At 33.4% G+C, this 24,804-nt stretch overlaps 1 protein-coding gene across 1 annotated transcript in view; it reads right to left on the reverse strand.

Moving 5' to 3' along the window:
- ROBO1 (roundabout guidance receptor 1) overlaps positions 1–24,804 on the reverse strand; it is a 945,902-nt gene that overhangs the window by 88,631 nt on the left and 832,467 nt on the right. Inside the window, 3 exon segments of the mRNA XM_049785492.1 lie at positions 19,852–19,979; positions 22,583–22,721; positions 23,750–23,870. Of these exon segments, the coding sequence (XP_049641449.1) occupies positions 19,852–19,979; positions 22,583–22,721; positions 23,750–23,870 (388 nt within the window).

A 24,804-nucleotide genomic window follows, 5' to 3' on the forward strand; every position in this document is an offset into this window, starting at 1 on the left:
TAGGTAAATATTACCAAGTGCAGAACTTTCTTAAAATAACACTACTTGGGGCTGGAGAGATAGCATGGAGGTAAAGCATTTGCCTTGCATGCAAAAGGTCGGTGGTTGGAATCCCAGTATCCCATATGGTCCCATGAGCCTGTCAGGAGCTATTTCTGAGCATAGAGCCAGGAGTAACTTCTGAGTGCTGCTGGGTGTGACCCAAAAACCAAGAAATAAATAAATAAATAAATAAATAAATAAATAAATAAATAAATAATAATAACTCTACTTGTTTTATATATGTGTGTGTCTGTATATTTTTATGTATGTGTGTGTTTTTGTTTTGGGATCACATCCAGCTGTGCTTGGAGGCCATATATGCTGACAATCAATAATGGAGTTCAGCCACAGACAAGACCAGGCATCTTAATCTATTTTACCTCTGCCATCCACAATATCCACAGCATATTTTTCCCAATAAATAATTTTCCTGCTTCTTAGTAAAGCAAAATTAAACTTTAGATGCCTCCCCATAATTTCAAGAAATGAACTATGCATAGGTCTGCTGTTATCAATTGGTACAATTTTAAGACAGATACAAAAAGATTCTTGCCATTGGTGCCATGTATACAAAATTTAAAACACTAAAATTCTAAACTTAGAAATAAAGGCTAAGTCGCATTCAAGTGAGTGAAATATTTCTTTACTTTTCACTTTACAAATTTCATACTCGGGATGTATTTCATTCATATTTATAATAATAACTGTTAAACAACACTTCTAATTTACTTTTGCATAATGCTAACTAACATTTCTTGAATTGTATTTGTGTGTGTGTGTGTGTGTGTGTGTGTGTGTGTGTGTGTGTGTGTGTGTGTGTGTGTGTGTGTGTGTGGCTTTTAAGCTACTTCTGACTGTGTTTAGGGTTTATACCAATTTCTATGCCTAGGGATCATTCTTGGTAGGGTTCAGGAAACTCTGTGATGCCCAGAATTAGATCTGATAATGATGCATGCAGGGAAGCTCCCTACACACTGTACTAAATGTTCCTCAACTCATCTACAGTTATTGACACTTTTAATGATGTTCCTTTAAATGGCAGGCAGAAATAATGAGAAAATATAATAATATTTAGAAATAGTATGAATGAGAACCAACAAAATGCAGTAGTGAAGTCTTGAGTTTATTTAGTTTTTAGGCTATACTGTGGTGCTTAATGTTTACTCTTGACTTTGCACTTAGAATCTTCCCTGGCCATGATTAGGAAACTATCTGAAATGCTGGTTATTGAATTCTGGTTGGTTTGCAGGGCAAGCACCTCTGACCATTGTGCTATCTCTACAGACTCTGAAATCTTGCTTTTAAAAACAAGAAGTTGTAGAATTTTAGGGCTATATCTGAAATTTATTTTGATCTCATCAGATTAGGGCATTTAAAATTATGCTTATTTAACCAAAAACAGAGAGAAATTATTCCTAATAATTTTCTCATATAATTTCAGGAATTTAAAAATTGACCAAACATTTAAAAAACATTCAAGATGTTAGACAAGACAATTAGTAGGGAGCAGCTCATTCAGAATGAAAAAAGATGCTCTCTTTTGGCTTGGAAGTTAAGCAGCAATTAATTGCTGAGTTAAATATTTTATTCATTAAATTCAATTTCTTTAATAAAGTCAAATGAATATATTTACATATCAAATAAAAATGAGAATTGTAAAACACTTTATAAGTAATTAAAGACTAAAAATTATCTAAGAGTAACATTTAACATAGATGCTTCAAATACATCAGAAGTTCTAAGAGAACCTTATCTTGAATAATCACTTGTTTCTTTCCTCTCCCCCTTTATTTAAGCTTTTGACAAGCTTAAATGAGTCTCGTTATTATTCCCCTAATTTAAATAAAATTCTGCCTGACACAATTTAACCATTTTTCATTTATTCTAGTTTTTTTTCAACGTTCCATTTCTTTTTATTTATTTATTTATTTATTTATTTAAACACCTTAATTACATACATGATTGTGTTTGGGTTTCAGTCATGTAAAGAACACCACCCATCACCAGTGCAACATTCCCATCACCAATGTCCCAATAAAACATATAAATGCATTTATATACTGCACATAAAATACATATATTCATCTGAATCTTCAGATGAGACTGCTATCTCAAACTTTAACTTCTTAAGTATAAATGAGATCTTATATCATTTGGATAGTATCTATTTTTGTCTTGTTATATGTGTTCAGGAACAATCAGAAAAGGGAAAAGTAATCTAGATCCTGTTCTTTCATTATTTTTCAAATTTGTGATGGGTGGCTGCCCTCCAACTCTTCATTATTTTCCTCATTTTCTTTGCTGCATCTATCTTTATCTCAAACTCGATTGTCTCACTACGAGGAAAATTCAGACTATCACTATCACTAATAAAGCAATAAAACTATAAAAAGTTAGTGCTGGAAGTGACTTTAAAATGTACTCAGTCTAACCCAGTCTTTTTACATGAGAAAACAGATCTTCAATTGCTCAGTAACCTTTTCAATGTCACAGATGATTAACCAAAGACCAAAGACCAACTTCCAGGCTGCCTGACTTAATTGCCCAGGTTTCTGTACACATTTTGTATAGGTTAATGAGTGTGGGGAGAACTATTGCATTAACACACAAAAATGCATATTTTGAAAATTTAAACTGCCACAATCTGATTAACTGACAATTGTTACTATCTAAGTCATTAAAAAATAAATTTAAAAAGTGTATTAGGTATGAAGCTAAACAGGAAAAGTTTTATAATATTGTATACAATGAAATTTTTAGGGAGTAAAAAATTGTAAAGAATTTTTCATGATTGTAAAGATCTTTTAAGGCTATTTTGCCATAATTAGCAAATTATGTAGAAAATAACTGGTGGCAAAATGTTAACTGAAAAACTCTGGAAAAAATTTTTTATGGAAAGATAGCATGGATATTTCTTATCAGAACCATTTTTGATAATTTTATGACTTGAAATCAAAATAAACCAGAATAATATGAAACAAGAAAAATATGCTTTACTAAAATCATCTAAAAGATAATTAGGAAGATAGAATATCTTTTTTAAATGAATATAACTTTTAACAGAATAAAATTAATTTGTTATTTTGTTTCCTACCTAACAACATTATACACAGATTATGTTACATCTATAGGAATTGTTATAACTATTTTATATTAGAGGAATTTTGTAAAGGATGAATGATTAGGATACAGATTCATGTTCATTTTATAGAAATTTTTTCACCAAAATGTATTTTTTGGAGAAAGGAAGTTATGCAAGATAAAATACATGTTCATTTAAAACACATAGATTATCTAATTTATGTAATTTCCTTCATATGAGTGAGAAAAAGATACCATGTTTTACAAGTATTTATAAATAAGAAAGCATTGAGCAGAACTCTAGAAAAGATAAACCTTAGAATATTTTAGCCCCAACTCAAACATATGCATACATTAACATATACACAGAATAAGAGGTGTTATCTTTTGAAAGTAAGATATAACATCAATATTGATTATTGTGATACCTTCTAGAGCCCAAGATTGTATGTTGATCACACAAAAAAAAACTTTAGTTGTATTAAAAAAAACTAAGAAATTGAAATTGGAAAGTACAATTGAAGAAAAGAAGGAACATAAAAGGAAGCTGGAATGAAAAAAAGGGAAATACAAAGATGGAAAGGAAGAATAGGAGCATTTTCATCACTTTCAAGATAAGTTAGAGAGATAACCATTTGGAGAAATCTTTATGAGGATGCCAGAAGAATTTTGTTTTAGTTTGAGAAAATGACTTATCTTAACAGACATTTAAGAAGTCTCCAGATTAGATCTAATAAATATAGGGACCAGCCACTCCTGATAACTACTTAGTCTAAGAGAAGATGATAATGGGGCTAAATAACCATGAAAGTCTTAGGGAATCCATAGAAAAGAAGCAGTTAACAGTAAAGGTCACTGAACCATGAATTGGTTGCCAATTGTGATGTCTCTAGAGGTCTTTAAAAATGGGATTTAAATTCCATTTGGCCACAACAGTTTAGCTATAACTCTGTCTGGTAAAAGAAATGGAATAGTTGACTTTTAAAGTGCCTTCTATGCTATGAATTTAAGAGAATGGTAATTGAGAGGCAGAGCAGAACAACTGACAGATACCTGAGACCTTAGTATTTTCCCTTGAAGTTAGGTTAGATATAAATTTTAAAAATTGTTTTCTGCTACTTTTATCTTACGTGAATGAAACATATACATGGCTCAGATTAAAAACTTAGGCAATAGCAGTAATTGCAAAAAATTTTAATATCTACATAATTAGCCATTATAATGATGATGATCTTGGTGTTTTTCATAGGGATCTCAGTATTTGAAGATAATGACAAATATACTTGAGTTTTTCCTTAAAGCTGAATAAAAATGTGAAAATCGTTTAGTATTAACATTGGTCTACACATTTACTTTAAAACGTTATTGTAAAAGATTGTCATAGTTCTTGAGTCTAACATAATGTAATATTTCAACACTCAAGAATAACTCTACAATGCTCTCTGTTCTTCCCCACTATTTGTACCTTGGAGAAGCTCAATGATGAATAACTTTGTAACTGTGAAAAAATCAACTGTATTATGAACAACCTTGTAAACCCTATAAGAAGGACTCAATAAAATATTGTTTACTAAAATTATCCATCCATCCATCCATCATTTTTCTTAGTGCCAATATATCTAATAATTATCAGGGAAGAGTTGCTTTTATGAATGTGTTATGGCTAAAACTATTATGGAATTCAGCTACAGAATTCTTAAAACAGATGAGATTCTTTTCATTCTCTTACACTAGTCTTTTAGAACAGAAGGGCTCAGTGAACAAATCTGAGATTAGAATTGTAAACATCACAAAACAGAGTATGAAAGGAGGAAAGTGATGAGATACAAGATTTTTATTAAAAGCAGGGAGAGAAGAAACAAATTTTAATGAGAACAGAGGAAACACTCAAATTTTCAAGTAGTAAGCAAAGTATATTTGAACTGACAAAATGAACTTAATGCTATGCCAGATAAATTACATGCATAATACTCATGAATGATAATATATCCAACAATTAAAAATTCAGGATATTTTAATGCTTTCTATGGTTTCTTTGGGATAAATGATTGAGTTTAACATAAAAGCCTGTCATTATGTCTTTCAACTTTTCAGACATAGAGTGATTAATAGTAACATTTTGAGATTACCTTTAATGGATACATAAAATTCTATGAACTTTTCCCCTCTACTCAAAGAATTCATATTCTATATATCAGTGGTTCATGTGACAATTCTAGCTGTCACAACTGAAGAAACATAATACATTAAGTATGCATAGTCTGGTAAACACACTACATGCTGGTATACACACTACAATGCTTAACCCATCCCACAACAACCAAACAACCCTCAGGTTAAATATATATCATGCTAGGACTGAGATATTAATCTACATATTATCTACTCAGTATATAACAATAATGGTAACTATTTTTCTCTCAAATGTACTTGGAGAATTTTCCACAATGCCCTGATGTCTGACATTAAGACAGCTATTCAAAAAAAAACGTTAATACTCTTCTTTCCCAACAACGTCCTTACTTTCCAAAGCAAAACAATTGATCACATAGTGTGATTTATTTATTTCTGTAAAATGTAAATTTCCAGGGGCCGGTGAGGTGGCGTTAGAGGTAAGGTGTTTGCCTTGCAAGCGCTAGTCAAGGAAGGATTGTGGTTCAATCCCCCAGCATCCCATATGGTCCCCCAAGCCAGGGGCAATTTCTGAGTGCTTAGCCAGGAGTAACCCTTGAGCATCAAACGGGTGTGGCCCGAAAAACAAAAAAAAAAAAAACAAAAAAAAAGATTTCCAGCAATATGTGGCAATATGTATGTTATATGACATTGTAAATTGCATGGTAATATTTACCTAAATCTATTTTAAAAATCAGCTTTTATCCAACTTTCCTGGAGTTACACAATTCATAACCACATTCCATGTATTTTATTTCATGAATTATGTCTCCATCCCATCCACCTCATTCTATCTCCAGTGTCATCATTTTGGTCTAAGTTATCAGGTAGCATTCATAAGAACTCTTGTCTTGCTTTATCATACCCAAACTCACAATGTTGCCAATGTGACTGAAATTAAATCTTACTGGATTCATATGATCCTAGCATTTTAATATAAGGTTCTTTATTACATTACACTCAAAAAATAAAACAGAATCTTTAATGAGATCATGTTCTATAATCTTCACATGCCTTTTCATATCATTGCTTTGCTTTTTATCTCCCTAATTTAACTCCATACACCTTTTGATCTTTACTTCTAGTTCTGTTGATGCTGTATATTGGATCTTCCTGTTTAATCTATTTCATTTCTACTCATTTTGTGCATCTAAAAAGGAAAAAGAACAACTTTAGATTTAATATTAATTCTTATATGAATATTAGCTTTTCTCTTGGAGCACTGACTATAAATTGGGAGATATGTATGGTTATTCTTGTATCCCAAACTACCCTGTAAGTCCCATATTGTCAAGTATTTATTATGAAGGAACCGAGAGATAGTACTGTAAGTAGGGTGTTGCCTTGCATTAAACTGATCCAGCTTTGATCCCAAGAACTAAAGTCTCCCTGGATTATCCCAAGTACTGAGCCAGGAGTAAACCCTGAGTACCACTGAGGCTGTTCCCAAACAAAACAAAACAACTTCTTTTCAGGTAAAATAATTCATGTAAACCTGTTTATTATAGGGAAAAACAGATTAATCTGATCTTATCTTACATGAAGCCCAATCAAGTTTGATTTGTGGCAGCAGATATTTATTCAATATGCTCTAGTACATATGACTCTATAGGTATATTTACAATGGCACTTTATTTTTCCAGTCCTGAGAACAAATGCAAGCCTATGACAGTGCTACAGTATTTTAATCATTTTTTAATTCATTTTAAGCAGTAATTTAAGAAAATTAAAATACTAATGGTATATAATCAAGTCTTTGCTTTTATTAACTTATTTATTTTTAGGTATTTGGCCCCATCCAGCAGTGCTCAGGGGTTACTTCTGACTTTGCTCTCCAAAAATTACTCCTGGCAGGCTTGAGGACCATATGGGATGCTGGGGATTGAAACCAGATTGGCTGCATGCAAGGCAAATACCCTACCCACTGTGTTACTGCTCCAGCCGTGACTTTAGTTTTATTACAAAGTAGTAGTATTCTACTTATAAAATTAAAAAAAAAAACCTAAAATTAAAAAATAACATTTTTTTTAAATTACCAAAATAAAGCCCACGAGACATAGGCTGCCACAAAAATTATACAATATAAATATTCTAAATATGACCTGATGTTTAGATATGTTCAAATGATTTATGAACCTATACAAATGACTGCTTTTAAGATGACTATAATGCCAGATAGTCTTATAAAATATTTAAAAAAGCCAAGAAATAATAAAAATTAATACTTAGGGATAAATAAAAAGCTATATTTCAATTGTCCAGAATATATATTTTATGCAGTTAATTATAAAAATATTTTCTTTAAGTCAGTCAGTCTAATAATTCTTTTTTATTATTATTTTTAATCAATGACATCTAATTAATTTTATGTTCTATTTTAGATAAATAAAAAGAACAATATAAACTCATTTAGAATTAGATATTCTATATTAATGGAGAGACAAATCACAAATACACTGTCAACAATAAATCTATTGTTTAGACTACCTTTCAATGACTAAAATTAAAGAAAAAACAACATACGTCTTCAAATTTCATTTTCAGGGACTGTGTAACATAGATTGGACTCATAAATGACTATTAAAATATTACCATGTCACTATATCAGAATGTAAGCTGCTAAAGACAATAGTTAAGTTGTACATCTATATAAGTAAGTGACAAGAAAATTCTAACCACTATTATGTAGAGAAATAAATCACAGTAAAACTCAGAATACAATAGGAGGCCAATGATGTGATTTTACTAGCATGGTGCTGTCATTTTTTTGGTGGGTGAAATCATCTCATGTATCAATTATTTCTTGTAACTGATGGTTCTACTTATTTCTTCAAATACTTGTTTGGCATACATATGTAGAAAATATTTTAAATTCTCTGTAGGAAGATCATGCATTGGATGTTTTCCTTTGGATTAAATTTTAAAATTGTATGCTTGAAAATACTTGAAAAAAGACATGATGAGTAAATAAGTGTATAAAATGCAAAAGAACATTATCTTTTCAACAAACATTAAGGTTAAAATGTATGCATGCTGGAAACAGGGGTGGAGGGAGGATAACATTGGTGGTGGGAACGCCCCTGATTCAATGTCACTATGTACCTGAAATACTACTGTGGATAATTTGTAATCCACTTTGGTCAAAATAAAAATTATTAATGTATTAAAAATAGTTATTTCTGTGATATCTGATAACAGGGTATTCTGATCTTTATTCTTGAGGATGGTAGAAAGAGGAAAAGAAACAGGCTCAAATGTTGTTGGTTATCAATGAAATAAAATAGCATTAAAAAAGAAACAGTAAAAATGACACATAGCATCTTAGTTTTTCAAATTTTCAGGCAAACATTTTGTTTTTCATATCCAGCAGTGTTCATGACTTACTCCTGGCTTTTTGCACAGAGATCATTCCTGGCAGATATTTTTTGGGAGATCATATGGGATACTGGGGACCAAACTCAGGTGGACTGTGCTCAAGACAAGCATCCTACTCACTATCCTGTCACTCTGGCCCTTTCAGTTGAACTTTTAAAGTCAACTTTGTCCTAAAATAATGCAACGTATCCTATAAAGGGAGACATTTTGACTGACTGCTGAGTTCAGCATAAAAAGTAGCAATATGTAGATACTGGAGATGAGAAAATATATACACATAAGCATATTATGTATATAAACATTTTGTACAGACATAGTCTTATATACCACCTATATATAGAAAGCCAACTCCTGAATCATTATCAGTGGTGTATAGATGAATTTATCGGGCCTCTGTGGATCACTGCCATATGTCATAAAGAATCATCCCTAAAGGACCAGCATGCTGAATCTTGTCAGAATCTGGCAAGCTTGTCAGGTACATATCATGACACTTAAAGTTATCAAGTTTAGCTCTGGGGTCTTACAATACGTGATTGATCACAACGTTGATGAACTCAGCTTTTAACTAGGATCTTGGACTGTTTAAACCTAATGTGAACCTGCAAAAACGGCCCCTTGATACTATTAGCTTTGGCTCTGGCTCAAATAACAACATTAATGGTCAGAAACAATGTACTATTATACTGCCAGCTTTTCTGAAATCAGGGCTAGAAGCAAACTGTTCCAACAAATGATTTAAATGAATATACATCAAAGACAAAAAATTCAAAACTCGAGGGACCATTTTTTTCTCCCATTACCTTTTTTTATGCTTAGATAGCACAGGAGCTCTCAAAAGTCAAATGACTCTTGCACAAAGATCTTAGATGCTGATAGAAAGCTTGTGGAAACCACACATTTGGAATAGGGTTTTTTTTTTTCTCCCAGATTTAGTTTTTGAAGGCGAGTTTATTAAAGTTTCACATCTACTATTTGCAGAAAAATATACAGTAAAATATGCTGGCTTATTTACATTTTGATTTTACATTCAGAAAAAATATGTAATGCTATATAATAAGAATACATAGAGAAAATATTGTGTTGTGTGTAATAGTAAATGATATTTATCTTCAAAGTTGTTGTTACTTTATATTTTAGAAGTTGGTCAAATTGTACAGATGAACATTTCTTCTAATGGATTGTGCTTTCTGACCCATTTTCTAATCTATTAAAGTATTTTAGTTATACAAATGCTGTTACTGGGAATGTCCTAACCAAATTTATGTTTTATCTCCTGTTAATTCAATTGCTTTAATATGCAGGTTGTGCTTGTATAAGGAACCACACAGGTCTTAATATTATTCATTCTGTCAGGAAAATTAGTGGCACTGAGCAAACCAGGAGGGATAATAATTAAGTTTTTATTTCAAAAGAGATTTATTATGAATCTAATAATGAAAAAGATTCATCAAAATTATTATTTAAGTTTCAAATGAATTATCTCATGGACACAAACCTGAAGTATTTAATGAAATAGAGGTTTTTTTAAATATCATATTACCTTTATCCTCTGCTGTGTAAATCAACTACAATACAAATGACAGTTCAGGGTTATAATATACTTGCAGATATTTATTGGAAAGTATTATTGTATTAGCTTCTGTGAAGTATTTTGAAAATTGACTCTGGATTTAACTTTTTTCTACAGCTAGTGATGACAGCTAAGAGCACTAAAGTTACATTAAGTTCTGCTTCTGGCAGATATTATGATCCAACACTGAAGTGTATTCCTTTACTTCATATCTTCTTCATAACTTCTATTTTTTCATCCAACATTTAAATGCTTCACACAATGCACTAAATATTTTATACCAATTAGCTCATTTAATCTGCAAAACAATGATATGAGGGAGCCATATTCACCTCATTTCACTAATAAGAAAACTAATCATCAGAAATTTAATAATTTCTTGTGTAATATATAAATCCACTGCTTAAGAAAAGTAGGAGCTAACAATTTTATCCTATAGAACGTTAATGACAACAATGTTTTTGTTTTGTTTTCAGGCCACACCCAGTGATGCTCAGGGGTTATTGCTGGTTATGCACTCAAAAATTGCTCCTGGCATGGGGAACCATATAAAATGCTGGGGGATAGAACCACAGTCCGTCCTAAACTACCACAGGCAAGGCAAATGCCTTACTGCTGGCGCCACCACTCTGGCCCCTTTTAACAATTTTTTTAATAAATTCTGCTTAAAATTATTTCTAATTTTTGTTTACTAAACAAAAATAAGTGTTAATATCAAGAGATTGTTGAAAACTATTTTTGCAGGAGACTAAAACAATAACTAAACTTTATATTGATTAGCTACACATAATTTTATATCTCTCTGGACATATAATTGAATAAATACAACTGAGTAACTGATGAATTTTTAACTGTTTTGAAAGAAAGTACTAAGAAATATCCTTATAATTCCTTTAATAAATGTTTTATATACACAATTACTTCAAAGAAAATATAATTAGTATTTCCTCACAGCTCACTGTTTTAATATATTTTAGTTCTTTTTTCCCTTTAAACAATGGAAATACTGATAATCAAAGAAGTCAAGAATTCTGCTCAAAATCTCACAAAGGGAATGTATTACCACCGTACAGCCACTGATTCTTCACACAGAAATGGTTACGGGGTACCAAGCATTGCCAGCTAAGCAACAAGACTAAGATAGCTAAGAAAACAAAATAAACAGATTGTTGTCAAGGAATTCAAAGTCAAACAGGACAGACATCGATAATTCATAAGGTTAGCCATAGTAACATATGGGCATATAAATGGGAGTTCCCTAGCCAGAACTGTCTTGCAATAGTCAGCAAAGTTTTGAAGAAGACTTGTACTAAAGTACAGGGACAGGAATAATTTGCAAGTAGAATGAGAACATGGTGGATGAGGCACCATTATCAATGGAACAACATAAAGAAAATCTTGTAGGTGGTGCAAAGCCATAGTTCAGGAACCAGAGCATCTACCCAAGTATATACCTGCTTATATGAGGTAAGATTTCAGAAGACCCAGAGCATAGATCTTGGTGGTCTTTAGCATAGAATGGTCTAAACAGTACCATCTCCTCAAATCCTACTATTGTGTAATTAAAACTGGTCCTTGGGCTCCCCCCAAAAAAACACACTGGAAATGCCATATAGGTAAGCTATAAGCCATATAGTTGGTATGCATGACATTTATACACAACACAGCAGGTATAGACTAAAGTGAGTAGGAAGAAGGAGAGCAGATAACGAGGAAGCAAACAAGCACATATTTGGAATATTATTCTGAAAAAATTAAGAAAACTGGCATTAGGACTGAGTGTCTATAATTAGATGTGTGTTTCAGGTAGTTGAACCTGACATGGAAAGAATATACTGGATGTGACAAGAATCAGACAGAGTAAAATTGTTAGAACAACAGTCTTACTTCAGAGAAACTAAAAAGTTCTAAATTAAAGAAGAGTGAAGAAGGTCAGAGAGAAGGTAAGGATTGAAAAATACTTAAAAAGGTAAAATAAGAAGGATTTTGTAATGACTGGCATGAGATAGATACCCTCCTTGTCCTTCAAGCTGTCTATCAGTGTCTGTCTCTAAGTTCCCTCTCATATCTTATCTGTAATATTTTCTGCATTAATATTGTCTGCAGTGAACTTATACTCATTTCTCTGTGTCTGCAGAAACTTAAAGGCTGAGGCAAACCTCTAACAGTTTCTTCTTGCTTCACATGATTGTAACAACTATTCAACCTAGTTCATGGGGACATAAACAGGGTCTGTTACAAACTGCAGAGTCTCAGACATTTCAGCTAAGCTTATTGTTGAAAGAATGTGGCTCACTGGCAGGAAGAAGAGATGTTCTAGGAAACATCCCATTAGCGGTAATAAAGTCAGGCAAAAGACATCACGATTCTTTCTGTCTGTCACTGCATCTCTCCAGTCTCATGTCAATCTCAGGCTTTAAGGCTGTGGCTTCCAGAAGCTGTCAGTTGCTAATTAATCCTAATGAGGAAACACTCAGCTCCTTCATTGCATGGTAGGCATAACACTAATGGGAAGCATAAGATGGAATAACAAGCGAGAGCAGAATAGAACGCACAACCCTTTCCAGGATTTATTTTAACATTCTGATTGTAGGCCAACATAAATTTAAAGAGCTAGCACTATTATTTATGATGCCATATTTTATAGGCATTAAGACTATAATAGGTGATAAAATCGGGAGACTGGAGTCATTTCACATCAGTGGAATAGAACACACAAATGCTGAGCAGAAAAAAAAAAGCAGGGATTTCAGAGAAATCCAAATTATCTGGTAACAATGCTTCACCAGGTTTAGAGACATTTAGTCTTTGCCTTTGTTTGGAATGGAGCTGTTGCTGAAAGGATAGAAAAGAAGCTAATTCTTGAGCTTCAAAGAGCAAGTAAGTAGTCCCTGTGAGAAGCCCACTTTGTGCAGTGGGGTGTGAACCAAGATCTAAATGCCCAGCTCTGTATCCTGTGTCTCTGTGTCTCTGCACTAAGGAGAAACAAGACAAAATGTCTTTTCATTCCTACTGTAAGAAAGACAAATGAAAATGAAATTAGATGTTCTTAATGGTTCAACTCAAAGATAGAATGTGATTGATTAGGAAATGACTGGTATATGGAAATCCATTCTCAGTTCAGTTTCCTGTGACAGACAGATCCATGGGAACACAATCACTCTGGTGAGAGAGAAAGTCACAAATTTACTTTGGAAATGAAATTGTGACAGTAATAAGAGTGGCTTTATCAGGAAAGGCTGTGGAAAGATTAATAGCACCGTGTAGTTTACCTTATTTAAGCAAATAGTATGCCTAGAATTCAGAATCAGGAGAAATCTTTGAGGTAATGGACAAACTTGGAAATAAGTGAAGTTCTGGTTGTTAACTAATCTCTGTACGTATGGTCTCTTATTCTAACTTACCTTTGGAATAGGCCTTCTTAAGGAATTGAATTATTGAAGTAGTATAGAACCAACTATTGTCATAAAGAACCAATTATTTTTTGGAAAAGGGTTGTCATTAGTAATAAGGTTTTTTCATCCTTTTTGTTTTAAGTGAAAGCAATGTTCCAAGTGTGATTTTTTTTCTTTTTAAAAGTTCTCTTCAATCAAAAGAAAAAAGTTAACAGTTGCTCTTCAAGTAAATCATGAGTTGACCAAAAGGTAGATATAAGAACAAAACTTAAGGGGCCGGAGAGATAGCATGGAGGTAAGGCGTTTGCCTTTCATGCAGGAGGTCATCGGTTCGAATCCCAGCGCTCCATATGGTCCCCCGTGCCTGCCAGGAGCAATTTCTGAGCCTGGAGCCAGGAATAACCCCTGAACACTGCCGGGAGTGACCCAAAAACCACAAAAAAAAACAAAAAAAAAACAAAAAAAACAAAACAAAAAAAAAAAACTTAAATCAATTATCACCTGGTTTCCAAAAAAAAGAAAAACCTAAAGCTGCCAGGAAGACATCAAAATAGGGTAAGATTTTATTAAGATAGGGGGATAATACAATAGAAATCTGGGAGCACTATCAGAACACCAAACAGAGGTATAATGTTTAGCATTTTTTATGACATTTTGTCTTCATAATCTGGAAAGGTAGTACTATGTATCTATTCTGTTCTCATTTGATTTTAAATTACATAGCTATATTACAAAGTGAAAAATAGATATAAATATCAACCCTCACAATCAATGGGGTGACAGATGTCACAGACAGCTTGCCCTCACATTCAAAAATGGATATAAATATCAAAGCATATATCCTTCTTATTTAAAAGACTAAGTCATATACAATATAAAACACTAGTTCAGAGGATTAATTCATGAAGAGAACTGCTGAGGAGATGTGCAGTTGTTATATATATGGGAGAATGAAGGCAGAAATGCACTAAACATAATCCAAACAATACAGATGTTTTTTAAATTAGAGGTAATAGGAGCTTGAGAGAAAGTTCAATAATCTGAATGCAACATTTGTATGTTTGATCCTCAGAACTCTATACGTGACGCCAAAGTAGTAAAACTTAACAAATATTTGCTTATTATAAAAAACTACAAAACACCAAATAATCAAAATTTTGTTAGCTGGGAGTTAAGCAAAAACATGTTTTGTTGCAATCATTACAAATAATATTATTTCATTAGTTTTTAATGTTTACATCTACAAACTATAAATATTTCCCAATAAATCAAGTCCCTGCAGTCTTCTAGTGTCATTAGAATTAGCATCCAAGTTAAATATAGTCTCTTAATTGTACAAGTATTTATATGCAAGTTATTTTTATATGAGTATGTATATACATTTACTAAGCAAAATAAAATCTCCTGTATTAGGGTGATCATTAATGGATCTGACAGTCATCTGCTCAAAAAATTACCCAGCTAATGTTATCTGAGATATGTATGATGTATAGATTTAGGGAATAACTGACTTTCTATTAACAGGGTTTGAAACTTGATACTTTGCTCATGGGTTAAAATGGTTCACTGAAGTTTCCAAATGGTCATGAAGGAGAATAAAATGTCTTGACATAATCTTACCAATCATAATAAATAACAAAAACTACCTCTATTTTATGCAAAGCTATACCTAGATGTCAAGACATCAAATAGTTGGAATATAGTCACCCTTGGAGGCAATAGAACCAGAGTTGAGAAAAATATCCCTGTTGAGAGAATTTCCATCATAATAACACCTTCTTGCACAGAAAAAGTCTTTTAATATTTCTATTTCCAATTGTTCATAATATTCACTAATTAAAATTATTTTGTAAAACATGAACATCAAAGAATAGCTTTGACATCATTAATAAAAAACAAAATATTTACTCTTAAACCCAGTAAATGATTCTATTAAATTATAATGTTTGGATCCTAAGATAATATAGCCATCAGGGCACATGTCTGCCATAAACTGATCTGGTTACATCCCAGGCACCACTACTGGATGTGGCCCTGAAGTCTCAAAGCATTTCTGGGTAACTGAGTAACCCAGTATCTCTAATGTTGGAAGGCCAGAGCAATACTGAGTTCCTAGAGCCATACACTGAACTGCTGGCCAGTTGACTCTCATACCTCCTTTCCTGTACATGTCTGGGAAGTTGGGATGAAAAAAGAAAAGGAAGGAAGGAAGGAAGGGAATGAAGGAAGAAAAAAAGTTAGAGAGGTAGGTAGGGAGGAAGGGAGATAACAAGGAAGGGAGGAAGGGAAATAAAGAGGGAGAAAGAGAGGGAAGGAAGGAGGGAGGAAGGAAAGAAAATATGCTTTATGAACCAGACAGTACAAGGGTTAAGACTCTTGATCCAAGTATGATTCTCTGTTGCACAGATGGGCACCTGGACACTGCTAATGTCCACTGTAAGAGGTTGTAACTATGCAAAGAAATAGTTGAGTACTGCTGGGTGTGACCCACACTTCCCCAAATTAAAATGGGTTCATATTTAAACAAACTTTTAAGTAATCTATTTTTGTTAAATAATCAATACCTATTTTTTACAATAGCAGATAAAAATTCATCTGAGTAAAAATTTTTGAACATTACTCTTTTCCATAACAAATAGACAAAAACTATTACAATTAAGAAAGAAATCCATCAATATAAAAACTTGTATAATGTTTCTTATATTTATTACATGTCCTTTGTAATAGAAAATATGTTCAACATTTTCAATACATAATTTAGCATAATTCTTATAAAAGGGATATAAGGAAATAAAACTATATCAATTTTATACATGGAACAACTTAAGTTCAGGGAATTCATACAACCCTCTCCATGTCATCCAGCTGGCAATTGACAGAAAAGGGATTCAGCTAAATTGACTCCTCTGGCCATGCTCTTATTTATACAATTATTTTTTAACATACGTTTCCCAGATCTAGCAATTCCAAAATTCTAAAGAAAAAAAAAATCAATGCCCTGAATTTTATAACTGCAGTAATTCTTCATTCTAAGATTCTTGAATTTATTTGCTTATATGCTTTTATTTGTTTGTTTGTGGGCCACATCTGGTTGCAATCAGTGGTTACTCCTGGCTCTGCACTGAGAAATCACTCCTGGAAAGCTCGAGGGACCATATGTTATGCCAGGGATCAAACCTGAGTTGGCCACATGTAAGACAAATGCCCTACCTGCTGTGCTATTGCTCTGGCCCCTGCTTAAACATTTTTTGAAAAGAAAATTGAGGTATTACATCTAATTTAGATTTTTTTTTTCTGGGTCCGGGTGGTGGCGCTAAAGGTAAGGTGCCTGCCTTGCCTGCGCTAGCCTTGGACGGACCGCGGTTCGATCCCCCGGCATCCCATATGGTCCCCCAAGCCAGGAGCAACTTCTGAGCACATAGCCAGGAGTAACCCCTGTGCATTACCAGGTGTGGCCCAAAAACCAAAAAAAAAAAAAAATAGATTTTTTTTTCTAAATCTTATTATTTTAGAGCATGGTCAATATTTTCTATATTTAATGAAAGCAGCTTCAAAATGTTTAGAAAAACCTGACTATCCCTGGGTGTGGCTTTATTCCCTTTCAAACAAGTCTATGAAGTAGCTATCATTGATGACAAGTTCTTCAATTATGATCCACTAAAACTGCCATGACACTTAGCATCAAACCACCTGAAGCTCTTCATCTTTTCTCCTTAGGACAATCTTGAGATGTTTTTGCTATTCAAGCAAACATTTGAAGCCCATAGTTATTATTTCCAATTTTAACAATATTTTATTAGATCAAGTATAAATGAATTACCCAGTAATATGTGAATGACTGCAAAGAATACAGAAAGATAAAAGTCAAGGCTCTTTAAGTCAAGAAAGTAACACATAGAGAGTCTCCCAAAGACAAAACTGTAATATGAGTGGAGAAAAGAGCCAAGTCTCAGGTCAGGGCTTTTTTCAATTAGTCACATCTCTACTGGGAGAACAGCTCAACTAGTCTCACATATCTCAGAGATTTTTCCCCATAGTTTCTACCTGGAACACACAGATTTCTTGCTTAGCCTTGAATTTCAGAATTAAATAATCACTAAGGACTGAAGAAGATGATTATTTACAACGCATATTGAGTCTGATATTTTACGTGTGGAAATAAAATATGGGGATGATAAACAACTATATTACTGAATTTTTTATTGTAAACATTTCCTGCTATCAAGTGAATTAATTTCTGATTAGTTTCCTTAGAAGTAAATTTTTCAGTATTTAATCTCAAATAAAGAAAAAAATGATCTGACTTCTCAAATTTCATTGAGAAATGTCCTTCTTTCTTTACACAGTTATGTTTTGCAATTGGGAAATTCATTACTTTCCTTGACATATTTTGTATACTATTCAAGCATGTTAAAGAGATTTATATTTTTACAGTGATGTTATGCATAATTTAATATTTTAATAAAATAACCCCTTCACAAAAATAAGCAGATCTTTCACAAGTTATAGAAAGTCCAATGTCGTTGAAAAAAAATCCAAATTCCTTAAGTAGTTTGTGGATTTGATCATTTAGACCTGCTGTGTGTGTTAATATATCCACTGAAATCCAAGCTTAGAAAGAGTTTCACAAGGAAACTTAAGGTTGAATTAGCTTTGGAAGTGAATTTATAATTGCAGAAAGAAACTATTTTGATTTCAGTATTAAGGTAGACATAGCCAAATGGCTATTAAAGTGTCAGACTGCCAGGTAAAAAGACATTAAACCATGAAGTGAAGCTCATCTCACTGACTAATGTGACAGACAACCTCCCTGTCACAATGGTCTGGAGACAGACACACCTTATCATGTCTAGTATTCATCGTTAACTACTTTCACTTCCTCTAGAGGGCTGTTGAACTCCAATCTGACATCTCTTAAATTTATGATTTTCTAAATGTAAAGCCTAATGTGGAACTCAGGTCCAAGTCAGATTAAAGAGGCATAGTCTTGGTCTTAGAAATCAAATGTTTGCTCTTGATCTAATTTTTTCTTTCCCTTATATTGTTTTGATGAGGCTGATCTAAAAACCCCCAAAGTGGGACATAATGGCTTTAGAGACAAGAGGGAAATATTCTTTATTCTTTTCATATAGTTAAAATGCCCACAAGCCTCTTTAGTAGAAAGCCCACAGTAGACACTCTCTCAACGGCCACCTTTTTCTTCGTAATAAACTTGAAGGAGATAGTGTTCAGAAAAGATGACAGTACCAATGCTGCTAATATGAGATTCAGAGACAAGCTAAGTGACGTATGGCCAAGACCCGTGTTTATGATATGTACTTGTGAAAACAGGAGATTTTGTTCACCAATAAAGAGTCTCTCAATTGTCTTTCAAATTCAATTGTCTCTAAAATTATCTCTCAAATCCCATAATAAACAATGTGTCCCTAAAAAAAAACAAAAAATAAAAAATCAAGTGAAATACATTTGATGTGACAGTGAGAAATCATCAGAATGACATCATGGGGGGGGGAAGAGGAGATTATAAGAATAAAAATTATCTGTTTAAAGGAGGATTTAAAGGAGGTGACAGAACTAGTTCTGCATATGAGTTTTAGACATGACTAATATACAAAGGTTTGTGGTCATAGAAGAATATAACACAATAAATTGGTTAATATAATGTCAAATCATCGTCATCAAATTATAGAAGTATAAAAATAAATTACTTATTCTTTAAAACTTGTCTGCTAAGACAAATATTAGGTGAACAGAAATCACAGAAAATAATAGCAAAGCCTCTACTCTCTGGATTGACTTTACATTTTCATTTAGTGTTTAAAAGCTACAGAACCTTAACATAATCTGAAAAAAAATTAGTATGTTTGCTTCCATCCAAAGTCAAATTTTTCATAGAAATTGCTATAATTTAACTGTAAAATTAAAAGCATCTGTGCTTCAAGACCAAGATTAAATCAATTTATTCTCTAGTATTTTTTCCAGAAAAGAAATATCCATAATTTTATAATGTAATTATATATCTTATAACTGCTGCTTATAGATCTCCCATAGCAAAATAATAATTTTAATGTGTGAAAATAAAATATTTATAACATTTTTAAATACATTCAATATACTTTATTCTAATCATTAAATGTAAACAAATAAATAAATATATCACCGTTAACTTTCCTATCATAAAATAACCACAATAGCACATTTACCAAATCATACCTTGGACAGTGAGAGTAGCTGATGCTTCTGCTTTTCCAACCATATTTTCTGCAACACATGTATATGACCCCATATCACCAGCCATCACCTTCCGAATTTTCAAGGTATGGTCGTCTCTAATTTCATATCTAGTGACAAATATGAAAGCAGAGTTAAATGACTTTTGAGAAGAAAGATCCCATTTCTACCAATCTGATGCATGTAAACATCAGATCTCTGCAACATTCACTACAGAAGTTTTTTTTGGGGGGGCCACTTCCAGTCGTGCTCAGCAGTTATTCCTGGCTCTACACTTAGAAATAGCTCCTGGCAGGCTCAGGGACCATATGGGATGGCAGGGATTGAACCTGGGTCCATCCAGGGTCTTCTGCGTGCAAGGCAAAGTAGCCTTCTATAAAGTTAGCATACAAATAGGAATGGGTCTATCTTTATATTGATGTGGAAATCAGATATTAATGTGAATTTGCATAACAAATACAACATTTTGTTCAAGTTGACAATTATTTCCACAAGATACTATACTCACAGTACAGCCAAGAGTGGTCATTAGTAGCTTTTATTAGATGGGGTTATAAAAGTGTTTGTATAGCTTTTATCTTTTTCACTTCTTACTCCTATAATATAAAGTAGTATGCTCAGCATCATTTAGCAGATGAAAAACTGAGGCACAAGAAAATAGGTAACAAGGTAATCTTGCTGCTCTCTCTACCAATTTAGTGGGTTGAGTTGATATTTGAACTCAGAAACTTCATTCTAGAGTCCACTTGCTTTGTCCCTCACCTTGAACTTAATTTTTGTTTAGCTATTACTCTAATCTTCACTTTCATCTATGGGATTTAAGAAAAATAAAAGACATTATTGTAATAATACATAGAGACAACAGAGATGAGGTTTGGAAGGTCCGGGCCAGGATATGAACTTTACCGAAAAGGATGGTGAGTTCAGTTAGAGAAATAACTATACCACCAACAACTCTCATGACAATGGTAATGAGTGAGAGAAATACAAGACAGGCATGTGGTCAGGCAGGAGGGAGATGAGGGGCATTGGTGGTGGGAAGGTTGCACTGGAGAAGGGGGGGTATATGTTTTTATGACTGAAATCCAACTAAAAACATGGTGCTTAAAGATATTAATAAAAAAAGATATTTAATTATGTCGATCCATTTCATGAATATTTTGACCTTCATTATAACTGTCTAAAGTCTAACTCATATTATCAAATGATTAATCAATATACATTTTATTCCTAGGAATAGGATATTTGATAACACTTTTTTGATATTTGATATCTTTTTTTTTGTTTTTTTTTTGTTTTGCTTTTGTCTTTGGGTCACACCCAGCAGCGCTCAGGGTTTACTGCTGGCTCCATGCTCAGAAATCACCCCTGGCAGGCATAAGGGACCATATGGGATGCCGGGATTCGAACCACCATCCTTCTGTATGAAAGGCAAACGCCTCACCTCCATGCTATCTCTCCAGCCCCGATATTTGATATCTTAAATAAAGGTTTCTTTGTTTATGCTATCACAGGAATCAACTCTTTCTACACATTCTATTGTCCATTGCTAGCTCTTAGTAGCTAACAAAATATCAAGTGCTGTCATCTATTGTTACCTGAGATAAAATTCAACAATTTATTCTACACTATGACCCTATCTTTATCTTCTCTTTCAGTTCTTATAATTCATATCACTATACGAGGAACACTAGTGACCCAGCTACTAACCTCTCCAAGAGTAATGTAAGGCCCACAGTTCCAAAATGTCATTTTCTTACTTTAAAATATTCTATCTAAAAATGGTTTAGTTTATAGTAATTCATTTGCCTCATGATATATACAATGTGGTTCAAAATTCTATATGTATTAAACCTGACAACCTTGTCCCAGTATTTCCAAATTTGTAACAGTTTTGTGTGATATACCATGAACTTTACATTCAAATTACACACAAGTGACTGTTAAATATGACTTAAGTAATATACATATTTTATATTGACACATATTCATGTATAAAAATGTATGACATGCAAAGATGTCATTTCCTTTAAAAACTCCTGATTTTCTGCCCCACAAGTTTTCTTTTATGCATAAAAGAGTGTGATATGTAATTTAAGATATATGTATACATTTATCCTTTTTCTAAGCATCTTACGAAAAGAAAACTATGCTTTAGCTACTGTTTTAAAAAGTCAAACTATGCGTGGCTTAATGCATGTTTGCTCATTTATGGATCCACTAAATAAGGCCTTTAAAAAAAGATGGTTTTATTTCACAGCCTCATTCACAAAGGCTGAAAGTTTATCTCTGCTCCAAGCCAATTTAAGGAACTGACAGATACCAAGAAAAGCTCACCTTCTTTCCACCATTCCCCAGTGTTATTTCAGATAAGGAAAAGGAAGCTACTTTATAATTGCTTCATTTGTTTTAAAGCTGTGCCATTCTACCTTTCCCAACTGTTACTGTGATCTGGTTTGAAACAAGAGGAAGCATTTGAGAAACAAAACATTTTACAAGGGGTCCCGGGGCAGATCAAGATTATGAAGAAATAGCTCTTATCTGAAACTCTTGAAAACTGCGGCAACCTCCTGACTCTTAAGCATTTCTAGAATTTTGTCTGGCCCCTGACCAGGAAGGCGTCTGTGACAATTACTGTTCTTGTGACATTCGAATGGTGTGATAAGAAGCACAGAAATACAGACTGGATGAATTAAAGAATTCTGGACTGTACCTGGCTTTGGGCAGTTCTCCATCATCTTTTCTCCATCGTACTGTAGGTACAGGATCACCTCGGGCCTCACATTTAAATTCTGCAATGTCATCTACAGTTACAGCCAAGTTACTAGGTCTTTTCACAAATGAGGGTCTCTCTAAAATGACAAAGGGTCATCACAGGATGAAGTTTAAAATCTCAAGGTCACACTAGATATTCGGTAAGAACAGAGTTGGATACAAAATGATCTCTCTCACATATGGGTTTTCAAGATGCATAGAAAGGTAGGAACAAAGGGTCAAAGTCAAAACAATGGAAGGAATGACACAATTGAGTTGGGAAGGTATTAAAAACAATGGTGCTTGGTCCTTGTGGAGCACTTGGCCCTCTTAGTAGAAAGTGGGTACATGTAGTACATGGTAGTACATCAACCACATACAGTATTTGAAACTCAATTACATTTAGCACGTCAATTAATAAAAAAAAAGTTAAAAAAAAAAGTGGGGGCAAAGTGGTGGTGCAGCGGGACGGTGTTTGCCTGCATGTGGCTGACCTAGGATGAACCTTGGTTTGATTCCCCAGAGTTCCATATGGTCACTCAAGCCAGGAGGAATTAGAAGCCAGAGTGACAGATAGCACAACAGTAGGGCATTTGTTTTGCAGATGGCTGACCTGGAACTGACCTGGGTTCAATCCCTGGCATCCCATATTGTTCCTGAGTCTGCCAGGAGCGATATCTGAGTGTAGAGGCAGGATTAACCCCTGATCGCCACTGGATTTGGTCCCTCCCCCCCAAATAAATACAAAGTTAACAAAGAAACAACTACATTAAGAAGCATACCTTAAAATAAACAAAACCACATATGAACTATCTAGTTCGGCCTCTCAAATGGGGGGGATAAGAGAGAGTACCCGGACCAAATAGACTTATTATTACTAAATAGTAAGCTAGACACAGAGGGGACCACTCATTCTAGCAGCCCGGGGGGGGGGTGAGGGTGGGGGATATGGGATGCAAGATGGGGACGGAGGTGGAGGGAGGACAAATTTGGTGTTGGGAATTCCCCTGATTCAATGTTCATCTGTACCTAAAATATTACTGTGAAATATATGTAAGTCAATATGGTCAAAATAAAATTTATATTTAAAAAAATAAACAGATCAGGAAAAAGAAATGACACTTACCTAAAACAGTCAGCTCTGCTACTTCACTCTCACGCTCCCCAACCATGTTGGTACCAACGCAAACGTACTTGCCAGCATCACTTTTACGGGTATAAGTGATCATGAGCTTTCCTCCTCGTATCTTAAAAAGAGGAACAGAGATGTGTTTAAAAACTGCCTCAGTTGTTTTTACATGATAGTTATCCTCACAAATAATTCTATTTTCTAGGCAATATTTATTTAACTATACATACAAAATCATATACAGTATTTTCTTATCTGTAGAACAAACTTTATTTCAAAGGTACAATACAAAAAAGAAGACAAAGCTTTTTTTTTTTTTTTTTTTTTGGTGGGGCACAACCAACAGAGTTTAGGGTTACTACTGGCTCTGTCTGTATAGAAAATACTCCTGGCAGGCTTGGGGACCATAAAGAATGTGGGGTAAAACATAGGTTGGCATTCTGCAAAGAAAGCACCTTAACTACTATACTAGGGCTTTTGCCCCAAGAGGCAAACAATTTTTCATTTGCTTAGACATCTTATAATTATACTATGAAAAACTAGAAGCCAGTATTCCCAAAAAAGTACTTTTGCATTATTTAGCTAAATGAAAATCAAGATATTGCAGGAATAATTTAGTGTTCTAGAATAAAAAGAAAAATTTTGTCTATGACTTTATAATTAATCTATGCATACCTATTAGTTATAAGTGATTTTATGAAACGTACTCTAGAATTACGAAATGTGGAAATGAATAGGTCTCTAATCTTAGCCAGAGCTGCTTTCAAAGAATGTATCTTCATCACTAAATGATTGCAGAATCTGACAGTGCATAAAAAACATAAATGCTACTGTCTCCCGAGAAGTTTTTTTGTGGGACTTAGGACGTAGAGAATGAACAGATCCCAGTAAATGATCTAGAAAGTCGTTCAGGTAAACTCTTGAACATGTAATTAGTTGAAGAAGAATTACTTACAAATGTAAGCACACTTTCAGTACAATAAGTAGGCTGAACCTAACCATGAATTCAGATTGTGATGTGGAACTTTAACTTTAATTCATTTAATCTTTTA

The sequence above is a fragment of the Suncus etruscus genome, chromosome 13, assembly GCF_024139225.1.
Source record: "Suncus etruscus isolate mSunEtr1 chromosome 13, mSunEtr1.pri.cur, whole genome shotgun sequence".
Taxonomy (NCBI): Eukaryota; Metazoa; Chordata; class Mammalia; order Eulipotyphla; family Soricidae; genus Suncus; species Suncus etruscus.